The sequence below is a fragment of the Saccostrea cucullata genome, unplaced genomic scaffold, assembly GCF_032062105.1.
Source record: "Saccostrea cucullata isolate Sc308-1 unplaced genomic scaffold, CSIRO_AGI_Scuc_v1 ctg1, whole genome shotgun sequence".
In the NCBI taxonomy this organism is placed as follows: domain Eukaryota; kingdom Metazoa; phylum Mollusca; class Bivalvia; order Ostreida; family Ostreidae; genus Saccostrea; species Saccostrea cuccullata.
In genome coordinates this window covers 1,363,693-1,389,294 of record NW_026920581.1, presented here as the reverse complement: position 1 = coordinate 1,389,294, position 25,602 = coordinate 1,363,693, and the positions used below count along the sequence as shown (strand labels likewise).

Here is a 25,602-nt window from a genome sequence, read left to right as displayed (position 1 = left end):
GCCCCTTGTGACCCCTAATTATGTACCATACTATATTAAAATCATAATATACCGTTGTAGATTGTTGAGATAAACATTTTTGCTTCATTAATGTATAACAAAATATTGACTATAAAATAGTAATCGAAAAAATACTTTTAGCCCCTTTTGGCCCTTAATTTGATGAGTCAGCACTTTTTTTACGAAATCATATGAAAGATCTTGTCATTCTGCACAAATATTGTTCAGTATGTTCTTACAAAATATTTATACTTTAAAAGATATGATGCAAAATGTCTCCAAAAATCACTCGTGATTCGTGTCCTAAATTTTGACCCCTACCGAGCTTCCATACTAGGTACTTCCGGAAACTATCCAAAACTCCCAGTAACATGGGGACATGTCCTCTATCATCACTGAAAATTTCAGCGCTCTAGCTCAAGTCGTTTCTGAGATCAATGACGGACAAGAAGGTCCGCTGAATTTTAATAAAAGGGCGATAACTCTAGACCGGAAGTGATTTTTAAAAAATCCAAAAAATGGTATAAATTTCAGATGATCCTGCATCAACCCTGAAAATTTGAAGCAAATCCATGGAGCCATCTCTGAGAAATCTTCTGCACAAAATTTGTGCAGAGAAAAAGAATAATAATAATAAGAAAATTGAAAAAGAAACATAAGAATAATAGAAGGGTCTTCCGCTGGAGACGGAAGACCCTAATAATAATAATAATAAGAAACCGAGTAAAAACAATATGTTCCCAAACTCCGTTTGGGGAACATAATTAGATGATGTGATAATACTGATACACACACTAAAGTGTTTGCCTCTAAATACACTCTGTTAATTCTGGATTGACCAGAGTGTTTTGTTGAAAAAAAAAACTTCATTTTCTATCCCAATTCGACCCCCAGAGTTTAAAGCAATATGAGCTGCATTTTTGAAAATTTTATTTGCTGTTAAAATGTTATTATGACAAATATGTATGTAACTTAAACCTTTATGATCAATTAGAATAAAATAAAGCAGAAGAGACATTCTATGTACAATCCAATATACGGTTTAATATAAGAAATCATTATTACACAGGACGACAATAATGCAATTTTGATTCAATCGAAGCTTATAAATAGTTCTTCCATCGCAAATATGAACAACAGAAGTTTTTTAATGTTATTTTTTTTCTGTCATTGAAATAGTTATATACAATTTTACAACAAAAATTTCCGACATCAAAGTTGCAGCTCATATTGCTTTAAATGAAACAGCTTCAGGAAAACACCATTCATATTCCAAATTATGATTTGGCTACTGCTAAAAAACAACGAAGTTTTATGGTAAACATGAAGACTTTAACTTTTCAGTCGTTAACTTCACTTAATTATGCAGCAAAATACCCTTGCCATTTGCATTAGGGGTTTATATCTGTTGATTCGACACGCAAGAGCATGTCCTACGTAACTATGAACAATTTCTAAAACGAAAAAGGTTACTGACAAACAAGTTGATAAAAAAAAAAAAAGAATATCAACAACTTAGTTTAAAGTAGGTCTTTTCGTTAGGTCTAATAGTCGATACATTGACCTTGTCAGCAAATACAATTTATCAATGTCAAATTCTGACTGACGTTTTTCATACTAAATGTTATTGGTCGGCCATTATTTACACAATGAATTGCTTACCATTTTCCAGTTATATCTTGCTCATAACAAGGAACACACGATGTCAGCAGGGGATGCTCACTCCTCCATTACACCGATCCCTTCGCTGATGTTTAAGAGGTCAGTGTTTGCTCTACTTCTGCTTTGTATTCAATTTGATTAAATGGACTTCTTTTGAGCTTGAATACTGTTATCTCTATATATTTCATGCAAGAAGAACCAATGTCTTCATTCCCATTCAAAATCTTACTGCACATCTTCAGTGCCCCGCCATTCATCTTCTAAAAGATAATTTGGCTATTGCGTAAACGTAACAGGAATTCTTGGAACCAAGTTTTTGGTAGTAAAAACGGCATTTTCGACTCCAATTTGATCCCTGGAATGATAATGCAAATCCAAAACCTTATTGCCTGTTTACAGGACCCCAGCAAAATAATTTGATGCCTGCATAAAATATAAGAGGTGTTCTGGGAACCAGAACAAAGTCAAGAACTTTTTTACCCTCACTTGGTCCCAATGGTAAAATTTAAAATTTCAAAACCCTGTTGAACATCTAGAGATCACCATCTATAATATTCCAAAAGGTTAATTGGTTGCAATTGCTTAAAATAAAAGGGGAGTCTGGGGAAGATGCTGTGTAAGACGGATGGACAATTTGGTGGACAAACCAGGGTAACAACAACATACCCATTATTTTCCTACAAAGACCTGGTTTCCTGACTTTTTCAGTATCCAGCTTTTCTTTTGGAATAGGATTAGAAGTTTCTTATATGTACAGCAAGTGTTTTGAATTACAATTTTCACTCTGATTAAAAAAAATGACCAAGGACAAAAAATACAAAAACCTTGTTCCCTGAACACACATCTCCCTTGTTTGGCAGTAACCAATTCAAATCAAGTAAAATCAAGTTTTGACCCCCATTTGGTGCCCATGGTGAAAAACCAAACACCGAAACAATATTGCATATAAACAAGATGCTACCAATAATATTTTTCCCTTTAAAGTAAAAACCAAGTTCCCTTAACTTCTCTTAATACCTTTTGCAAGTAGCAAAATAAATACTAGAGGACGTCTAGGTATGTCCTTTAGTTGTGTTGCTTTTGGAATTTTGATTTTTACCTTGGGGGCTTTTGGAGGTTAGAAATAACTTAATTTTAGATCAAGAATTATTGCTTCTTGTCTTGTTAACCAAATTGGAAGGTGACAACAATGGAGACAAACACTTAAGTGTGGGTTTTACCCTCTTGTGACGGCATCTAGTCTAATCTGTTGAAGAATTACAGAAACACAGACACTATTTTTGAGACATGAATTACCCAGTATTCATGCATACATTAAAATTCTTACCAGAATCTCATCTTCAGAAAACATACTACAATGTTTACAACATACGAAGGCTAAAAATATTCTTTAATAAATTATGCCTATAAATACATTCAGGAGATACAGAAATTAATACAATTGATATCATCTTTGAGTATATCTTTATTAAATGTGGATATCTTTAGGACAGAATACGTGACATATTAAATTATACTTTGCAATATATACCCAATCCTTGGCTACATACATGCAAAGTTGTCAGTTATAATAAAATATCTAATATGACACAATGGAATGTTTCTGGAATAAGATACATCATATAAATAAGAGAAAATATTTACATATTTATTTTATCTTCTACACAGTGTTCATTATTATAAAAATATTTTGCAAAACAGATTTAAACACAGTGTACTTTAATTGGTACAGGATTTCACTTTTGGTGGTGAATGTTTATCACAATTTCTTATCAAAGAGACTTGTTTTGAGAGACAAAACGTCTTGCTATTTTAGGAGAGCAAATGTTATGAATTGAAAAAAAAGAAAGAAAATTGACTACCTTTGATTAAGTCTGGCAATGAGGTCAGAACTGGGTCATATTTTTAACAAGAAAGAGATTCTATAGTAACCCCTTTCAATGAGCGAGTCTTAATATGAAGAAGGACTCTTCACCACTAAATTTTATACATAGTTTTTAGTCAAAGTTTCAAACTGTTTCCTTCATATGGTTGTTTGAGCATTTCTGAAAAACCTAAAAATTAATAGATTTCCTGAAAAAATAAATGTATACAAATGCCCTACAATTGGCTGTAAAGTGCTAAATTGGTGAGCTTATTTTATCTTTAAAGGTAAATTGTGTATAACAAACCTGAAATAGGATATTTGGACATGCAATATCAAGGATAAAAATTTTGAAAATTTCAGACTAGATTTCGTGATAAGAAAAGGTTTCTTGCAATATGTTATATTACACATAAATATAAAATAATCAGATGATTTGACTAAACGAGACATTGAAAAATTTGCTCCAATTGCACTTCATGGATATTTAGAGGGCAAAGTCCCTATGGAATGATTTTCAAGGCTAAACAATTCTACCAATAAAGGCTTGGGTGCAAGGCTATATACATAATGTATATTTTTTTAATCCTAAAAAAAATTTGCTTCTTACAAGTTCATTTATATAAATCATAGAATAAAAATACAGTTGTACGGCTACCCAATCAAACGATGGATGTTATGATTTCAGTAACCTGGGGTTCATTCACAGAAAAGTTATGATATTTTAGCAAGCCTTAACCTTACAGTAATTCAAAGGAAACACGCTTAAAACAATACCATATCAACCAAAACTGCAGGATTTACAAATGTAGATACAGTGTACCTAACATTCAATTTTACATAAATCCTTTGTAATTCACAATATTTTATTAATCTCAAACAAACACACAAAAATCTTTTGAACTTTTAAGTTTAACTTCAGTTTACAATCAATGAAATAATTATGCAAAGTGGAATGCCACAAAATATATCGATATGTCTTTTTTAAAATATATGCTATTGGACATGATGTTCCTAATGAATGAAGAAGAGTTCTCCAGTCCAGCTAGAGTTATGTCCCCCCGTTGTAGGCATAGTCGGCTTTGTTATGCATTATAAGCCTGTCCTCCACAAAATAAAAGCTGTCAGATCGGGTCTCAAATGGATGAGCAATCATGTCCTCCACTGAAAACAAAAAACAATCAATATTAAAATAAAAATAGGCGTTATCTTCAGGGAACAAGTCAGCGCATTACATTATCGTCATAAAAGTTTACAGAGGAATAACTTTCCATTGTAGTATTTCAAGGGAAGGAATACTAAAGTACAAAACAGCTTACAGCTAACATCCTTTCTGAATGCTTATTCCCATTTTTTTACTGTTTTATTATTTAAATACATGTATATATCTACACTTTACTTACATCACATGTTAAAATCAGCCATAAGAAAAAAAACAATTAGTTAAAAAAGAACTGATTATAAAACTGCCTGCCTTTATCAAAAGACTCAAAAACCAAATAACACTAGTCTTTACACACTTCACTGGTCTCTTTATAATGGGTAGTTTAAATGTACAGCTGATTTTGCTCCGTTTTCCACAGTTTAAATGTACAGCAAATTTTGGTTCGTTTTCCTTAGTGTAGCTACATATGTAATATATTTAAAAGAACAGATGAAGTTCATCTTTAAAATGCTCTTGCATATTTTTCCGAACTGCTTATGTTACCCATTTAGGCTCAATAGGGTCACCTTTTGTGAATAAACAATGGAATAAAAAAAAATCCCAGCACATTCTTTATTTATTTATTTTTTTAATTTTATGATCCCGTGGGGATCCGGGTTAGAATAGGTCCCCAGTACCCCCTTGCTTGTCATAAAAGGCGACTAAATGGGGCGGTCCTTCGGATGAGACCGTATAAACCGAGGCCCCATGTCACAGCAGGTGTGGCACGATAAAGATCCCTCCCTGCTCAATGGCCCTGAGTGCCGAGCATAGGCCCAAATTTGCAGCCCTTCACCGGCAATGGTGACATCTCCATATCAGTGAAATATTCTGGAGAGGGACGTTAAACAGCATATAATCAATCAATCAATCTTTATTTTATGTCTACTTTAAAATTCAACTAGGTTAACAAACATGTTAAAAAATGTATTTACCCTTATCTCTTTTTTTTAATCATCTTTTTAAAACAACTCAACAGCAGTGCATTAACCATGATTTGTATACCAGTAAATCTGTTTCTACGCGTGAGGCGATTTTATAAGAATTTGAAATGCTATTCTTAAACAAAATTTGAGATATTTCCCAAAAAATTCTGTTAAAAAAAGTACTTTAAGCTCTAATGTTGCTCCATCTTATACCCAGGAGCCAAAAATAGACAAAGTACAAAATAAATGCCATAAAAATGTTCACTTTTTCTTAATTACCTCCTCCTGAAAGAGGGCATGGCTTTCCATCCAAATAGTTTCATTTCAATTAACCAAATGGTTCTGGAGAAGATTTGAATACATGAAAAGTTTACAGAGACACGGGCTGAACAGAAAGATGGGACACTAGAAATTATTCCATCAAAAAATTTTTGGCACAGGTGAACTAAAAAGTGTTACTACAGTGTATTTAACCAACAAGAACTTATTTATTATTTTACCTTCATCTGGAGTAAGAACAGGAAATTCATAGATATGCTCGACTGTGTTTCTGCTATGTGGAATGCAAAATCCGAATTCAAAGTCAAAACTTTTCAGTAGTTTATCTCGGAAAAAATGTCGCTCAATCATTCGGAATTTATTCACTGGTTTGTCTCCAACAACAAATTCAACTCTGAAAAATAAATAACAAATAACCTGTCAAAACACCAATGTGCGCTTCATGATTGAATGCAAATTTTAAGAAAGAATAAGATAAGTAGTTGATATCTATAAACAATCCGAGTTGATCATCATTGGAACCAGTACAGGTCTGTCCATATGTCAAAACCACTCAATTAAATGTTTACAAACAGTACAATCTTAAAACTAAACTCTAACTCATGGGAGTAGGGTGTATAAGCACTAGTCAAGGACAAATTATTCATTTCCATTTTTTTGAGAACAAATTATTTAGTTCCAAAATCTGCCAGCATCCCCCCACCCCTCAGAATCAAATGATGATCTAATGTATATTAAATCTCAACTTTAACTTACGTTGCTCCAACTGTCTTGAGCTTTAAAAACTGTGGTGTAAACTGGTATCTTACAAATCTACCAGCATGAGGGTCAATATCTTCAGGTTCTGTATCCGACTCCCCATCCTCTGGAAATAAACACAAGATACTGGCTATATAGACCACAATGTACTAGACCTATAGCTATATAGAGCAGGATTTTTATTACAATCACATGTTTTTAATACTGTACAAACTTAATTCTTTTTCTTCCAAAAGACTGAAGTAAGCTTGCTTGCTTATTTTGATCAATTATGAGACAGAAATTAACATGGCAAACCTGGTGGTGGTGGTTTTGCCACTTCAAACAAGACGGCCCCAGATTCCATGTCCCTCAGCTTGAACCGTGTGAAGTCGATACCATAGATGTTTGCGTCAGGTGAACATAGATACTCTGTAAAGAATTTCCAGAATGATTAAATTTAAAATGGCACACCAAGGAAAAAAAAAAAATTCTTCCTTCTGGTTTAAATCAATACACTGGGCATGCATATAATGCAGTGCTGGGCATATCTAAGACTAACTGCATGGACAACAGAAATGAGTAAATTAATCTTCAAGCAGTGACAAGCACCAATTAACATTCACTGTGACACATCATTATCAGGGTTGACCAGGAAATACCAGAGGTGGGAATTACCTGTGAAAAATACCGTTAATTCCCGTCCCAGTAAATACTACAAATTTTATCCAAATTGGGAAATAAAGGGAAATATAAAATTTTTGATTTTATTTCTTCTAATTCATTTCATCTTTCACAAAATTCAGAAATGAAAGTCAAAATCATGCCCACATTCGCAGGATTTAAAAGGAAAGTTGAATGGTAGTTAATTGAATACCAATCCTGATCAGAATTCAGACGGAGAAAAAACAAATTAAAAAAAATTGAGGTGGGGGTAGAAAATTGGGGTGGGCGGGGATGAAAACCTGGAAATATTTTTAATATTGGCCTTACATGTAGGACCTTTTTTTTGTATCTGATCATGACAAAAACATATTCTAAAGTCTTCACTCTAATAAAACACATATGATATCTTCCATCGATTCCATTTCTCGTGTCCAACTCTTAAGATGATTACAAGTAATGCAACAAAAATTTCAATTTGACCCATTTCAGAATTACTGCCATTGTTATTTATTATGCCACTCAATACTGTCAAAATCAAAACATTAACTTTCAAAAATTGAAATGAATGCATCTTCACTCCATACAGCCTTTTCTACAGTAGATATCAAACACATGTACTGGCATTAACTTTGAAACCAAGATGCTTAAAAATAATGATTATCCATACTATATCTTTAAATTATCGATTTATTGACAACTCATCAGTGACATGTTATGACTCACATATGACAAAAGACGATCCCTGAAAAGACTGAATAGGGTAGATTTGGTACTACTGTAATCCATAAAATGGATAAATGTCTAACACAAGCTACTTTAAATACTAACTTTCTGTTATTTTATTTAGTCGAAGGACTTCCTCTGGGGTTACAGCGTCTTTCTTTAGTAATTCTTCCTCCGTGACAGAGTCAATGGTTTTATCCCTTGATTTTACCTGGCGTGTTAAAAAACCACCACTTTTCTTCTTACCGGTGGTTGTACTCATTTTGGTTATGCAAATGTCATACTTCAAAACACACACATGGTAGGAAAAATTGTTTTAAGCAATTTACAGCAGTAGGAAATTCGTAAACACAATAGCTGAACCTTTGGCGTCGTTTATTGTACAAGATGGCGACGATGGCAACGGGAACTCTGGGAAGCGGCAGGTGTCATGTAAAATGAGTGCTAGATCGTTTAGCACCCGGGTCGAAATATGGTACCTTTTTTTATGATCGTTAAATGGTGATCATCTCACTTTGACGCACATAAACATCAGTTACAATGATGAGCATAGTGATAATTTAATTTTTTAAGTATTTTTTTTTTAAATCATTTTTAGATCTATTTTTGATTAAGTACTGATTTTATTATAGGCCTATACAAGCAAAAAATATCTTTTTTTCAGTATTTCATAATTTGTATCTATGTGAGTGAGGATGCATGTGTATGTGTGTGCTTTTTTTTTTTTTTTTGAGGGGGGCCATACACAAACAGGATCCGTAGACCTAGAACATTCTAACCACCACCCTCCCTCCCCACTGACACACACACACACACCCTCACACACACACACACACCACCTCTTTTGAACAACAATCTATAGATGCCTACTGATGTAAATTATTTTGATGGGGCAACATGAAATCCTTTCCTGAAACCAAAACGCCACAGAAATAAAAACAAGGGGCCCAGGGGCCACAGCGCTCACCTGAGCACAACAGGCTTGAATTTACTCCCACCCAACCCCCCCCCCCCCCTCCAGGTGTTCATCATTTGAACAAACTAGAATCTTAACTACCTGAGGATGATTCCATATAAATAACACTAATCGTAGCTTTGAAGTACTTGAAAAGAAGATTTTAAAAGGTTTCCCTATATATCTCTATGTAAAACTAGGGTGGACCCTTTTGGCCACACCCTAGCCCCAGGGGTCATGATTTGAACAAACTTGAATCTACACTACCTGAGGATGATTCACATGAGTTTCATCTTTTCTGGCCCAGTGGTTCTTGAGAAGATTTTTAAAGATTTTTTCTATATATTCCTATGTAAAACTTGGGTCGGCCATTTTGGCCCAACCCTTTCGTGATTTGAACAAACTTGAATCTACACTACCTGAGGATGATTCCACATGAGTTTCATCTTTCCTGGCCCAGTGGTTCTTGAGAAGAAGATTTTTAAAGATTTTTCCTATATAATTCTATGTAAAACTTGGGTCGGCCATTTTGGCCCCACCCTTGCCCCGGAGGTCATGATTTGAACAAATTTGAATCTACACTACCTGAGGATAATTCCACATGAGTTTCACCTTTCCTGGCCCAGTGGTTCTTGAGAAGAAGATTTTTGAAGATTTTCCTATATATTCCTATGTAAAACTTGGGTCGGCCATTTTGGCCCCACCCTTGCACCGGGGGTCATGTTTTGAACAAACTTGAATCTACACTACCTGAGGATGAATCCACATGAGTTTCATCTTTCTTGGCCCAGTGGTTCTTGAGAAGAAGATTTTTAAAGATTTTTTCCTGTATATTCCTATGTAAAACTTGGGTCGGCCATTCTGGCCCCACCCTTGCCCCGGGGGTCATGATTTGAACAAACTTGAATCTACACTACCTGGGGATGATTTCACATGAATTTCACCTTTCCTGGCCAAGTGGTACTTGAGAAGAAGATTTTTTTTAAAATGCCATTAATTTTTCTCTAATTCATAATTATCTCCCCTTGAAAAAGGGCGTGGCCCTTCATTTGAACAAACTTGATTCCCCTTTACCCAAGGATACTTTGTGCCAAGTTTGATTAAAATTGGCCCAGTGGTTCTTGAGAAGAAGATGAAAATGTTAAAAGTTAACGACGACGACAACGACGACGACAACGACTACGACAACGACAGACAACGGACAAATTTTGATCAGAAAAGCTCACTTGAGCCTTTGGCTCAGGTGAGCTAAAAATTCAAACTCAGTTTTTTCAAAGTATAAATTTGAAAGTAGTCGGTTAAATGCTTCTTCCCCTTTTTTTCTTGTGTCATGCCAATGTATTACTGAAATTCAGGTTGTCCTTGGAAAAGTGCTTAATACCCTGAAGAAGACTGATTTTTGAGTTTTGTTTTGCTTGTCAAGGTATAAAGTTGTAATTTTTTTTTCTTGTTGCCCCCCCCCCTTTTTAAAAGATGTTTTGCATTTTGTTTCCAATTTTAGCACCTTTTTACTCCCTTTATGAATCCTGTTTACCTTTGTATATTATATCAATAGCTTGTCATACTAATTACTGAGTTTACCTTTGTTGTTGTTGAAAAGTGTTGCCAGGGTTATACAAAAAATATCTGTGACATTGGTTCAGTGCACTACTCCAGGGAGATCAAAGTGCTGATTTCAATAGTTCAATAAAACTTGGGAAAAAAGTAGACTTCACGATTTTTTTTTTTTTTTGGAGCCAATTCTTTTCTGTGTGTTTCTTTCTCCTTTGTTTACTGGACATGGTATCATAAATTAGTTTTAATTTTTGGGTGATGTTTTGAAAGGTCATGTCATGGTTACTAATAATAAAATATATGAAATTGTTTCAAAGCTAATCCGACTTTATAGGCTGATTCCAATAGGTACACCCTGTACACTATACCAAAATAAATAACTTTGTCTTCTCTCTCTTTTTTCTGTTTGTAAATAAACAAACTGCGTGAGAGTGAGACATGAAAATTTTGGCCCATTAAACCCTGACAAATCATATTTACTAGGAATTTGTAACTTTACACTATATGACCAAATATATATTCATTTTTTGGCCCTGAATACAAATAAAACAAGTTTTCATTGCTAAATTTTATTAGTGAAATGATGTTTGATTCTAGGAATTTTAAATATACTGATGTAAATACTCTGTAAAATACATTATATTTCTTAGTTTAAACTCTTAAAAATTTCTTCATCAGAGAGCAAACTATTTGCTTTAAAATCAAACAAGCTTTAATTTAATAACATTGTTGTATAATTATATACCGTAGAAAAGAAAGATAAATGCACACTAAAAAGATTTAAAATTCTCAACTTATTTGGGATTTTACTAAAACTGAAATCAATAAAATTAATTACATAAGTAATCCATCTTAATCTGCACTCTGGTGTTAGAAAATCAAATCAACAATTCTTTTCTAATATGCTTAATGTTACATCACTAAAGTAAATCACAGAAATTATAAACATCTAAACACATTTTTCATTTAAATTAATAAATTTAAACTCCCAAACAAAAACAAAAATAAAAATAAAACTTCACTTTAAACTGAAAAATTCAAGCAGAAATACAAAGTCAAAATATCACCAGAAAAAACATAATATATGCTTTAAAAGCTAAAAAGAAATATGTACAATGTGTTAACAGTCCAATGTGCATTTTCTGAGGAAGACTTATTTCGATGAAATGAAATGAAAATAAAACTGCATCTCAAAACTCTTTGAAACTCTAGACTTGATTTATATTTTTAACTCAGGACAACTGGCAGTGTGACAATGCCATCCTTGATCATTGATAAATCCAATATCATGCATGAATTCACATTTCTTTTTTTTACCACAGTAATGCTACCATCAATATCTTTTCATTTGTCATTGTTTGCCTCTTTTGAAAAATCAAAAAACCAAAAGATAAACAAGACAGTACATATATAAACAAAGAGGTAGTAGTCTATCATATTTTTCTAAATGTAGGAAGCAGATTTTTTCTATGTGCAAAAGATGCATTATAATGCAAATGTTCATGGGTACTGCAAAACACAGTGTATAATCAGACTGACTTAAGGATTTAACAGATTTAAATACAACTAAGAAGTATAAAAGTGGTAACAGGAAGTGTGAATGTGGTAACAGGAAGTATAGGTGTGGTAACAGGAAGTATGAGTGTGGTAACAGGAAGTGTGAGTGGTAACAGATTCTGAAAATAAAATCAAGTAAACGAAAGTATATGAATAAATGTGGTAAGGTAATGGGAGGTATACATGAGGTAAAATGAAAAATAAATTTGCTAACAGAAAGTATAAATGTAGCAACAGGAAGAATAATTGTGGTAAAAATTTAACTATGCATTTTTTTTACCACCTCATCACCTCCAAGTACAACCATAGGATGTCCTGAAAAAAATCCTAATAACTATATCAAATAAAACATAATTTATATATTTTTTTTTAATTCCAAATAATGCCACCAAATCTACCGGTAAGTATAAATTCAGTAAAATTTTTATTGAATGTTTATACTATAAAAGCCAAAATATTTCATGTGTATTAAAGTTTGTTTCTTTCATTATCAACTGTCATTGAGATTAATTATCATACAAAATTTTTATACACCTATATAATTATTGAATATAATTTTTACTTTCAAAACAACCAAATTTAATGCCCCCAAAATTTTTTGTATACAATAAAACAAAGGAATTTTATCCCCATAAAAAATTTTGCTTCTACAGTATTTAACTGCCTATGAACACTTCAATATGATACCAGTAAAGCTCAATGAACATGATTGTAAAAATATATTATTTCTCAATATTTATTGCACAATTCGACAGTAGCTTATTTAAATTTGATGAGTTCATTTTCAAAGACAACATAAACGGTGTACATAGTTGTCCAGCAAATGAAAACATCAAATAACATCATAAAAATAGCAATCCACTCTGTATATAAGAATGATTTTGACCAATTTTTTTAAAATCATCTGTACAGCTAATAAAAGGTGGTGATTCAATAAAATATATGTACATGTATAGATATACAAGATTGCATAGTTACAGTTGTAAATAACAATGAAGTAACTAAAAAAGAACATTTTTCAGTTTGAATTCTAGCCTGCCAACAGACTTGCTAAAAAGTATATATCCACCAATCGTAAAAAAAAAACCATAAAGGAGGTTTCTACAAAACTTCTTGTAATAAGAAGCTTAAAAATAGTGGTCAAATAATAAGGAGCACTTGGAGACACAAAATAACTGAATCAAATTAAAATAGCCACTAATAACAATGCTATACATTTCAAATACTAATTTAAGGAAATGTGGTTCCATTAGCACCCAATAGTCTGTCAAAAGAGTTCCGGTGACTTTCTAGGCGGTCCATTGAATTACGGGGAGAATTTCTCTCGGAGTTGTGACTGCTAGATGGGGGCAGAGGAGGGAGGGTTTTCTGTATTGGAGATTTCTCCCCCGTCAAAAACTTCTCCACCTTATCTACACAAGCATCCTGGTAATCGTGCACCCATCTGAAAAAATAGGAAGATTTGATTTTAATTCATGTACACGTATGCTAAATATCTGGTTATGAATAAAATTAAAAGATACAAATTAAAATGTCAATTTTTGAATCAATATACATCTTTCTTTATGACATTAATGTTATAAAAATTTTCTCTTTCATAATTGTTTTATTATTGTTAAAAAAAATGCTCCTTCATTATTGTTTCATTCTAGTTATAAAAATTTGCTCTTTCATTATTGTTTCACTATTGTTATAAAAATTTGCTCTTTCATTATTGTAATACAGTATCTCTGTTTGAAATTGGCATTTACTTCAGATAAAAAACAATGACATTTCATTAAATCTTAACAATATTTTATTTTTCTTAAAAAAACATGATTTACTAAGAAAAAAACATGATTTACTAAGAAAAAAACATACAGAAGGTAAAATCCACTCCATTTGTAACAATAACTTAATTAGTTTGAAATAATGACAATGACATTTATACTGCTAATTAACCCTTTCTCACTCTACATTCATAGTTTTGCACCGGTCAACAGTGACATATAAAACAAAAACCACATAAAAATTAATTGTTGAAACCTTTTCATAGGTAAATTTTAAAATGTTACCTGTGTAAAACATTAAACAGCACTATCTGTCAAAACTCAACAGAATGTCATGAGATACACAGAAAGTAATTAATTATGTTTGTCATTTTTTAAGACTGCATCACTAAATGGTCAAAAAAAGCAATAAATCTTTTTTTTACTATCCATAAAAGCAAAAGGATCTCATTTCATTTCCAAAATGTTATGACTTGTCAACAAAAAATTTACTTTTCTTCAAATTTTGAATTCTTTTATTATCATAATAATATTTCACTTCTACTATTAAATAACTGCTAAATTATTCCCTCTACTTGTTAAGTAAAAACATATTGACCTTTTGCTCATCACAAAGAAATACAAGTAGGAGTTTTGTATACAGTAAATGTGCAAAAGTCAGTTGCATTTTAAAATAATATTGAATGGAGCTATACAGATTCAAATTACATTTTACAAATCTTGTTTCCAGAATGTTTTTACATCTGGTGTCAATTTATTTAACAGTTGACTAGAATTCATTTGATTGAAACATGCATATTAAATGTGATATCAAAATATATATATACAAATTAGTGTATTTCCTTCATTTTTACCTAGGACATACATTGTTCACAGCACTTAGATGATTTTTTTTTTTTCAGAATAGAACTTAGGTATTAAACCGTATACATCTCTTTTGGGTGATAAGACTGTTCCTTCTGACTTAAATCTGACTTAAATTTGACTTAAATCTGAGAGGAAGTACAAAAAATGCCTCTGTCTCATTTGTAATATCATAAGTACAGGGACTGTTAATAAGGGACCATTTCAAAACTCTTTTTACAATTCAATAACAATTTTTGCAAAAGTTCTAAAAAACTTTTTCACAAGAGAAAACAGATCTCTTGATTGTCATAAAAAATCAGATCAATACATGTACAAATATTTAAAGATAAAATACCTCAGGTATCAAAAAGAAAGCAAATAAGGCTCAAATGTACAAAGCAGTTGCATTGGATGCAAGATATTTTTGTATATTTGTCAATATGCATTTTATATATGATATTGCATCATTAAGTTGCATATCATAATCCATTTTTATATAAAGACAAAAACAATATACATGTATGTGACACAATATTTACAAGTACATATAAATAGTATAAGCTAACTGATAAGTCAAGTCAAGCACAGGTAGCATTGCTATCAAAAATGTCTGTCAAAAGACTATAAGAAAGGGAAGGTTCTGGGCAAGAACTTTTCTGATTAAGATCATAAATAATTATCTATGCTAAAAAAAGACTAGCACTACAAAGAAAACAAAAACCAGCTCATAATCGAGAGAGAGAGAGAGAGAGAGAGAGAGAGAGAGAGAGAACATCCCCTACCAAAATAAAATGGTTTGGTAACAATGATTAATAAATCAAACACAAACACACAAAATTCAAACTAAGAATATTGTAAAGTCTTTCACTGAAAAACTGATTTCAATAGCCTTTAAAAAACTAAAAATAAAAAAAGATGTTTTGGTCCATTAAATTACTATACAGAGAAAAAAAATGATTGAGATAAATTGTAGAAACAAATCAAAATGCCTTAAAGTTAAAGTGCTAATAAAGAAAAAAAAAAGAATTTGGTAACATAATTGGTTTAAATGGTTGGACATTTTTTTTTAATTTGTAAACACATAACAGGAAAGCCATTCTTTTTAATTTTTGAGTCTCATTAAATCAATCCAGAATGTTATGAATCTGATGATATGAAGATTGAGGTATTATTGGTCTAATTACCCTGAAAATAAAGTTCAATCACAAAAGTGTGAAGAAAACATAAGACCTTAAGGTCAGAGATCATAGGTCAAAAAGGGGGGAGGAATTTGATGATTATCTTTGTTCTGAACTTTGACCTTGCATACATTTTATGCTAAAAATTTGCATACAAACTTCAATCAAGTGTTCAAACATTAAATCTGTGCTGACACAAATCAGAAAATACACACAAACTTAACAATTCAAGATCATTACTGAAAAAAATACACATGTAGTTCTATAATTATAAATTTTCTACGATAGAAGATATGGTTTCCATGAGAGCCGAGGATCGTTTACGCGAGTCCTTCCTCTCGCCGCTTTTCCTCCTCATCACGATCTCTTCCTGTGCCAGGACTTCGTCCACCGTCAGGGCAGACGTCAGGCTGTCGCATTCTGACGCCGGTCTCTCCACGATGGTGGGAAGCTCCACAGACTTCAAGCGAGCAATGGGGACTTTTTTGAGGAATGTTTCAAGCTTAGCCATGCAAGCCTCTTGGTAGTCGTGCACCCATCTACAGCAGTAAATGACAAAAGCATGACAGGACCATCTGTAAGAGGGGCGTGTCCCATAAAATCGGGAACATTTATCTCGCAGACTTAATAATCTTGTCTTTTATAAATGTTAAGTATGTGTCATTATATATTAACAGTTCACCAGATATGTAAAATACATTTGTTGTGCATGAATAACTTTGTATAATCATATAAAAGCTACTAGTCTAATTAAAAAAGGTGAGTAATTAAGCAGATTGCAAATAGAGTGAAAAGTACGTTTCAGGATAATTTGGAACGTACGATTTTGAAATTTTTTTTAGCAACATATAATAAACAGCCAAATTAATCTTTAATCTTAGCGGTAAAATTATAAATAAACATTCATCAATCACTTATAGCATTAAGTCTAAATAAAGAAAGGTAGAAATAACATGTTTATTTTGAAGAGCCATTCATGCAAATTTATAATGCCAAAAGTTAAGAAAGTTCATCAACTCCTTAAAGTAACTGGGTCAGCCCATTTATTTAGATAGAGATAAGAAAATGACACAGCTGTGGGTGACAACATAGATTTTGGGTGTTGTTTTTTTTTTGGTTTCTCTTACAGATGATCACATACAGCCTTTCTATCATGCTTTAGGAGGAGGTTATATTGGTACATACATGTAAATATAGTTGCTCTTGGTAGTCAGTAGAAATAAGCATGCATTATCTAAGCTATCTACATCCATTTAAAAGGGAGAGCTTTCATTCAAGTGTTTGTTACCCTTGGCAAACCTTTCCATATAAATATTCATCAATTTAAAATGTTAATCTGTACTTTTAATTCTAAAACATCAATAAAAGCTTTTAAAAATATACATTTTACCCTCGTTAGTGCTATAGGTCATAAGCGGGTGCTATTTATATATATCTTACACTTCTTTCAATAACTGCATGCATGTACTGCTTGATATGAAATTAGTGCAGTTCTGGGTATTCTAGCCACCTTCAATCATTAATGCTATAGCGAGGTGTGGACACTAATACTGGACACTAACCTGACTCCGTTGAAATACACGACCTGCTGCATGTCACTGGGCAGTACCTCGGGCAGCGGCCAATCAAAATTGTCCAGCACAGGGATAATATTACAGTCACTATCCAAGGCTGTCACGATCTCCTAAAATTTATCATCAATTATAAGAAAAGGGTCTTAAAATGATAAATAATTTTATAATGCAATAATCCATCACCCTTTATGAATTAATACAACAGATTCTCTCAGTTTGCTCTTTGTATATATGTGTATATATGAGTCATATAGAGGCACAGGGTGCAAAAAGGAAACAAAGAATTGAAAGAAATATGAAACTTAAGGGAGTTCTAGGTGATTTTTTATTTTAATATTTAAGAACAATATGATGGACAATGATTATTTTATGAATAAACCCAGATGATGGATTGCTGAGCAAGCAATATGTCTTAATCTTGATTTATGAATAAACATTTCTAACGATATCTCACCTTTGACAACTTACACCTGAACGATTTATAGGTCATGTGTGAATCATTGCTCACCTTATGAATCCAGTCTTGTTGTTCGTCGTCACCGATACATCTATCCAAGGCACTTGGGGTCAGAACTAAGAGAAAATGTTTAGCTAATCGAATATTCATCAACAGATTTTCATCAAACTTTCCAGCACGAAGTCTGTCAATATCTAGAAACACGGAAAATCCTCGAAGTTGTAAATGAACCTTTAGTAAGCTACAAAAAAAAAATGAAGTGCATCAAGATTAATGAAATGTGATTGTAGATATATTTTAGGATATAATTATAAACAACAATTAATAAATAATCTACTTTTGAAAATCTACGCTTGCACACTTTTGAAAAAATCTTACTGGTACAAGGATGCGTGCATCAGAAATAAGCAAAAAGGTAAATTCCTCACTAGCTAGTATTCATTTTAACTTTTTTAAAAAGATGAACTCTTCAAAATATAATTTAAAAACTCTCATTAAAATTTTCCATTTTTAAAAAAAATTAAATTGTCTTTTACCTGGCTAGTTGAGATCCGTTTGACCTCCTGTAACTGATGAACACATCCACTGCCTTTGGGTAGGATGCAAATCCTGTAGGATCTATACTCTTCTGCCTGGTCAGGCTGCCTATACTGCCATACTTAGGTAAAGGTATAGCTGTGTATAAATCTGAAAAGGAATCACAAAACATGAATGAAAATTAATTTAATGTTTCAAAATTTTTTCTAACAATTTTACATGTATTTTCATTTTCTTATTTTTATGCAAGTTAAAAATGCATCTTCTGCTCTTTTAATTTACTCCTTTTTTTTTTTAATTTTGCACTTTTTATAAGTAATTGCCTATACTGTCCTATTCCTTTTTAATTCACTTCACATTCTTCATGTAATGTTTAATGACTTAATCTAAAAATAGCATTTTTATCACAAATTAAACAAAATCTTTTTAGCTCTACCTTCTACATGTTCTAAGATGAGACGACGATGAATGCCATTTTTGATTCCGCACACTCCTTCTAATTCTTCGTTGTTCGTGGAGGCCAAGACCTCTTTGTTCATGCCGGCTTTGAGCATTTCGTAGGTATACTGAGACAGATCAGGGAGAACTTTCATAAGCCAAGCATCCATCTGAGATGGATCACATGAAGAATAGTCAGCTGTGATCTTTAAAGACTTTAATTCTCGTAAAAATCTGCAAGACAAAAGAGGGAAACATTTCCAAATAAAATTACCATTTATAACCCAAAAACACTTTGTACCAAATTCAAAAATTATCATTCACAATGCAAGAAAACATGCTCTGTTACCAGTAATGAAAATTTACCTTTTTCTGGCAATTTTGCATTCAATTTTAATACTGCTCTCTAACTCCTGCTCGGTCAATAAAAGCAGTAAATCCCCATCAACCTGGCAGTCCTTAAAGTTCTGTACATATTCCTTAAACCCCACCTACAAAATGTAAATAACATGTCAAACTCAATCTCATTTCTTCACACTGTCTGAATCCCATGGTTTCATGTGTGTCCTTGAGAAAAGATGTTCAATAAAACAAAATTATAACTTTCACTGCATACACAATCTAACTTTGATAAAAGTGTACCAATATTTTATTATATCCATCAAGTTTTCAATTACAATATATTTTAAATGATATAAATGCATTGAGAACAAAAATCACTTCACAATAAGCATCAAATTGCCATAACTGCATTATAAGAGTGTTCATTAAGAGCATGTTTTCCAATACTGACCTGTGCCACCCAGTGCATGACATCCACCACGTTCCAGACAGGGACTTGTGTGGTTAACTTGTGGGGGATGCTCTCCCCTATGACTTTTAGAGCCTGGGCGGCAAGTTTGGAAGCTGTGGCATTGGGACTACTGGCAACTTTCTTCAGAGGTTCTATTGCACCAATTTCATAAAAGAGCTAAAAAATTAAAAACATAGTTACAAGCATATTCATATACAGCAGAGCTGACATTTCCTTTTGTCAGACACTATAAAATTATTTAATGTCATTAAAAAAAAAGGAACTTCAGTGAACTTACATCAAGTTTTCCTTGTTCTTCTTTGATCCCTGCTTCCATTGCAAAATGGAAAGCAGCAAGGCTCTGAGCCTCTTCTTTCCTGCTTAGAAGAAGAGGAACCAGTCTCTCTAACCACATGTGGTCCTTCCCCTGTTGCTGAGAGGCATCACTTTTGGCAAATGAAGAGGGCTTTGTGGAGTTAATGAAGGGCATCACTAATTCTAAGGTGCCTGACTTTATCACTGCAGCCTCTAGTTCTTTATTTGCCAGTAAGACAACAATGGCCAGACATGCATAGTACTTAATGGTATCGTCTTCCATGAAAGCCAAAGGAAATAACCATTCTGGGACATTTCTCTTGGCCATCTCTTCCTGGTTTTCAGCTCCTCCAAACAATGACAGATTGGCTAAGGCTTTAGCACAGTGCCTGAGATTTCTAATGTCACTCGACCTTGACCAATGTAAAATGACATCCAAACCTCCAAAGTTAATGATTTTTGTGGAAGCCTCCTCAGAAATTTTGAACAATCCTTCTAAAATTCCTGTGATAATGTAAGACATCTCATGATTGGCGATTTCTCTTTTGGTCATTGTTACAACTATTTCGAGTCCCGTTTTCGCAACATGATTTCGATTCTCCCAGGAAAGACACTGTTCTAACACAGAGGCTGATGCCTTCAAAAGGTCCTTGTTATTTGAGTTGCAGTTTACTATCAGCATGTCCAATATGCCTTCACTCCTTAAAGCATCACAAAGACGATACGCAATGTCCCTTCCAAACATGGGAACCTGCCATGCCTCCACTAAAACATTCTTTATCCTGTCTAAATGCCTAACTTCATGCCTAAGTTTAGCAGCCCTCAGTGGTTTGATGTGATTTTCTAGTTCTTGTGACAATTTTTGGTAACTGACTTTCACATTGGTCTGGTTGAGCCGACTTGTGTCAGAGTCTGTCACTGTTGAGAGGATCAGTGGGTACTTATCACAGTACTGCACACAGCAAAGTTCGGGTTCAATCCTATCCTCAGTAGACACAAGGCTCTCCAGATCATCAGACGAAAACCTGCTTTCTGAGGCTGACAATAAAGACTCTTTAGAATTGTGGTTACAGATTGTTGAATTTTCATCCTGAGCGATGGTTTCTAACATATCAACCGAGTTTCTTTTTTCTTTCTTGGAGTAGCTTCCCGATTCATTTTCTTCCGACTCAATGCTGGAGAGATCGAAGAAGACTTTGGAGCTTTCGGAGACTTTGGATGACTGTTCCTTCCTCTCTGTTCTGGAGCTTGTGAACTTTCTGCTCCCTGACACAGAACTTGTGGAGTGGAACTTGACGAAGCTGGCATCTGACTGAGATCTGTCAATCAACTTATCAGGGTCAAAGTTCTTGGTAACAAATTCTTTGACAATTTTGGATTTCGTTTTTGGTCCATCATCTGAATCGTCAGACATTTCTTGTAGCTGTGCCCTGAAAAATAAATTGTAGACTTGCACTGAATATTTTTTAAAGGTAAATAAAAATATCATCAAAAAAATTAAGTCACTCCCCTACCAGTCTACAATGATTCATTCACCATAGTACAAATCTTTAAATTCAACATAGGAAATCTTGTTTAAAGTTTGATTCTTTACCCCTGGCAAATTCCCATCCTCAAAAAAAATGTTCACATCCAAATAATAATCAAATTTTGGGTTTGCTGGATTACATTTGAATTGTTTATCTAACTATTAATAAATTAAAAAACACACACTATCGTTGTTAATAAATAAAATCCTTGAAAACAAATAATTAATTTTAAATTTGGCACCTATATTTCAGACTTCTCCAACAAATAGAATCTGTAAAATCAAGCTGACAAGTACTTCCTTCCTGGAAGTTTAAAGGTGCAGATAGGGTTGCATATGTATACACCTTTGATTTACAAGCAATCTTCACATCAACTCAAAGCCTAAGGCTAAAATAGCACAACCAACTCTTAAAACAAGACATACAATCCATTCTGATTGCCTCAACAGATTAATTTCATGTCTTTCTTTTGAAATGGAGTTGTATACATAGCCTTGAAAATAAATTTTAAAACAAAGTCAATATATAACTGTTAATCAGTTATTACTCATTTCTCTACCAGATAAACCAATACAACATTATTCTCTCTGCATTAAGTGCCATGTACCCAATGACATTCATGTAAAGCATGTATCCTGCACCTGCTGGACACATTGAATCATTCTCAAATGGGAGCCATGGTTAATTTTTTAACTTTCTCGCGTACATATGATTACATAACTTAGTAATCTAAGCAATCCCCTGAAAAAATCTTCTCAACTTAGTTAGCATGAATCAGTCAAGTCTCCGAGTATGCAGATAATCTGATTCACCAATTAATACACAAAGTACTTGGTGATTGATGAAGTACTTACAAAAGATGGCAGGATTTAATCCTTTCTAACAGTTTTGTAAACTTCATTACACCATATGCGCTGCTGACCTGTTTGCTACTCTTACCACAATGAGCAGTGATTAATCATGGTTAGTTGACAAAAGTACGATATATATACATGTATATATATTATATTCGAAAGGTAAAATACAGGTGAATTTAATTTTCAGTGTCAATGAATAAAGTGATTGATCTCAAACAATACGCAATTTATAACTGTAGATCATCCTTCCAATCAAATGTATCTAAATCCAGTAAATAAAGTGTTATGTTTTCGATAATATATTCAATAATCGCGTCACTGATTTTTTTTTCTCTCCAGTTCCATGCATAAAAACAGGCGTAAATCAAGAACTGTCAAATTCAAGTCAGAGAAAAAGCTGCATCTGAAAGTCATCTACCATGTCTACAGTTGTATTCAAATCCATTGTAATCTAGGCAGAACTAGCATGTCTCAAAAGATTTAATAACAAGATGGTAAAATGAATTCAAAATAATTTAATGGGTTTTAAATCTAATAGTCTTTAAGAACCATGTTTTTCGAGAGTGCAGGTATAAAATTCTAAAAATAGAAAAATTCTAATAATTACTTGGTAATGCTGTGAATGAATTAGTAAAAGTACTGAACTAAAACTATAATTATAACTTACCCCGTAGGTGTCTTAATTTGCATCCCTAATGTACTATAATTCTCCTATTGACAAAAAAGTGGGATATCTCTAATCTTATATATACCCCTCACTCCCCCACATGAAACACTAATACACCTTGTGATTTTATGAATGAACAGTATGAAATGAAATGCTTTTTCACTGTTCCCAAGATTTTCTAATGGTGTTTCCCCCGTACACCTTAATTGCAATCTGATCTTTTGTTAACAATGTGTACCATCTGAGGAAGGTCTTTCACTGTCATGCCTAGGCCAACAGGTATGAGGAAATAGGTTTACAGCCATACAGCTTTAACGCAATGCTGACGCACAAAAAACACATATGGCCACCTGACGTTTTTCTTCACTGGAGACATATTTCATTCACTTGAAGCAGATTTACCTATGTCAATTTATTGAATACCTTGAATTTTCCCCCATCAATTCATGAGGGAAGTCAAGTGAGAAAAATTGAAGACAAGCTTCAAGAAATTCATCATAACAGAATCTGACTCATGTTATTTCATTAATTTTGTTCTTTTTGAAAGACTTGATTAGCAGAACATGTAAATGTAATATCTTATTAATGAAAGTACTTAATTATGTTACACTAAATGCATATGACATATATTCTTCATTTTTTGTGGACAATTAACAATTTTTGTTTTCTTTTAAAATGCTTAAACCTACAAAAACAGTTTGATCATCACCTAGCTATTTAGTATAAAATTCTTTCTGTATTCTCTTGTACACAAGAAATATGGGGCTTATTCTCTGTAACATTTCTTAACAAAACACCTGCAAAATTTTGTAACATGTAATTTATTTTATAGACAGAGCAGTTATAGTTCATATCTATATAAATTACTCTCACTGAATATTTGCCAAAGATCATAGAGGAAAAAAAACCTATATACTGGTTGACAATAAGCTTCTGACACTTCAGTTGTCTACCAGACATAAGTATCACATGATGGCACCCAACTTTTCCAAAAATACATAATTTCCCTGGATGACGAACATGAAGATTGCATGATCTTTACCTTACCACTTAATTACATTTTATTTTCCATATAAGCTCTGAAAATCTTAATTTAGATTATGCAGTCTAATAATAGATTTTATTATGTTTATAATGATGAATGTTTTGGTTTTACAACATGTACATGTACTTTTTGCCCTCCTCTTCAGACATGCCTGATGCAATAAACCTTACTCTTTCATTACTTTCTTATGCATTCAAATTACACATTAAAAATAAATTAAACTAAATGATGAAGCATTATTAAATAAAGAGCATAAAGGGCAACGTAAATGGAGAAAAAAATCATTTCAAGCATTCTGAGAGGGTAAGGGTCAGATAAATGCCTTAATCTCTCTTAAAATATAATTATCATATTTTGAGTAATAGTTAATCAATCTTCAATAATTGTCAATCAAAAATGTCTTTATGGTCCATATAGTAACTCACCATGGAGGAAGATAACTATATAAAGCCCGAAGATACCAGTTTGCGGCTTAACATGACCACCATAATTACATTGCTGACCTGCATGTTCTTACAACCTGAGAGAGTTAATTCTTAAAGGAATGATTTATTCAATACTGTCAAACCTGACATGTTCAACTTGACTAAATTAATTTAACATATAACATTGCACATGACAACACTAAGGAAAATGAAATGTTATATTAAGTAATAAAAATTTTACCAAGTACTTTACCTTTTCCCCATCTTAAAACTTCCGTTGTAAAATGACAATTGTACAGATGTTTTTTTCAGTTAAAATATCAGATCCATTTCAATGTCTCGCTCTTGAACTGAATATATGAATTAATTCAGGGGATAATAAAGGGGAAAGCAAATCATGCTTACTGTTTGATTAATAGCTTCCTATGTGATGATAATGCCGTAGGGCATGGCACCTTTACTCCGTTACAAAAATGCAAACGTGCTTTTATCTTATATGAGTCATTCCATAACCATGTGCAATATTCACATCACAAGATGAAGATAGTTCAAGATACTGATGATAAAAAGCCATTATTTTCAGAACCAACTCGATTCCCAATTTAGTTTCCTGTTCTTATATCACTGTATTTATCCTACGTTTCATTCAAATATAGCTTAAAATGTTGGAATGACCCATATAATGGCATATTATGACAAATGTAAACACTCATGCCGATTGAGATTCTTATCATCCACTCTATCTATAATCAAAACTTAAACATTACATATGTATTTTAATTAAAATAAATCGACTATAATTCAAATTACCTCAAATCTTTTTGAAAAATTCTGCAGCTTTGTAAATAATAAAATGAAATAAATATTAAAATATAAAAACGTAAAAGATCGTGATAAAACTTTCTTATCTCTCTTTGCTTCGGATTTTTTATATACCGAGCCCGATCACTAATTTTTTCAACCATGGTAAACATGGAATAAATGAGCTATGGACGCAAAATTAATTTTAAATTTTTTATCACAAAACCACTTAACTTAAGCTAG

The 25,602-nt window shown here is 32.7% G+C and overlaps 2 protein-coding genes across 6 annotated transcripts; both read right to left on the bottom strand.

The window, feature by feature from the left end:
- Positions 1-3,109: 3,109 nt before the first annotated feature.
- LOC134252433 (protein unc-119 homolog B-like) lies at positions 3,110-8,478 on the bottom strand. The gene is made up of 5 exons (XM_062734920.1): positions 8,168-8,478; positions 6,992-7,105; positions 6,692-6,800; positions 6,157-6,329; positions 3,110-4,690 (listed from the first exon to the last, which is right to left on the bottom strand). The coding sequence occupies exons 1-5, from the start codon at positions 8,322-8,324 to the stop codon at positions 4,578-4,580; spliced, it is 666 nt and encodes a 221-aa protein (XP_062590904.1). The 5' UTR covers positions 8,325-8,478; the 3' UTR covers positions 3,110-4,577.
- A 2,749-nt stretch (positions 8,479-11,227) lies between these two features.
- LOC134252402 (NAD(+) hydrolase sarm1-like) lies at positions 11,228-25,482 on the bottom strand. 5 transcript variants are annotated; one of them, XM_062734899.1, is made up of 9 exons: positions 24,812-24,904; positions 20,019-21,465; positions 19,721-19,897; positions 19,294-19,418; positions 18,926-19,161; positions 18,489-18,639; positions 18,004-18,193; positions 17,484-17,605; positions 11,228-13,572 (listed from the first exon to the last, which is right to left on the bottom strand). In XM_062734899.1, exons 1-9 carry the CDS (start codon positions 24,820-24,822, stop codon positions 13,359-13,361), a joined length of 2,673 nt encoding a protein of 890 aa, XP_062590883.1. In that variant the 5' UTR covers positions 24,823-24,904; the 3' UTR covers positions 11,228-13,358. The 5 variants fall into 5 exon arrangements, with proteins under 5 accessions (XP_062590883.1, XP_062590868.1, XP_062590876.1 ...); XM_062734884.1 differs by lacking the exons at positions 11,228-13,572; positions 24,812-24,904 and adding exons at positions 15,780-16,460; positions 25,369-25,482; XM_062734892.1 differs by lacking the exons at positions 11,228-13,572; positions 24,812-24,904 and adding exons at positions 15,780-16,460; positions 24,964-25,181.
- Between the last annotated feature and the right edge of the window lie 120 nt (positions 25,483-25,602).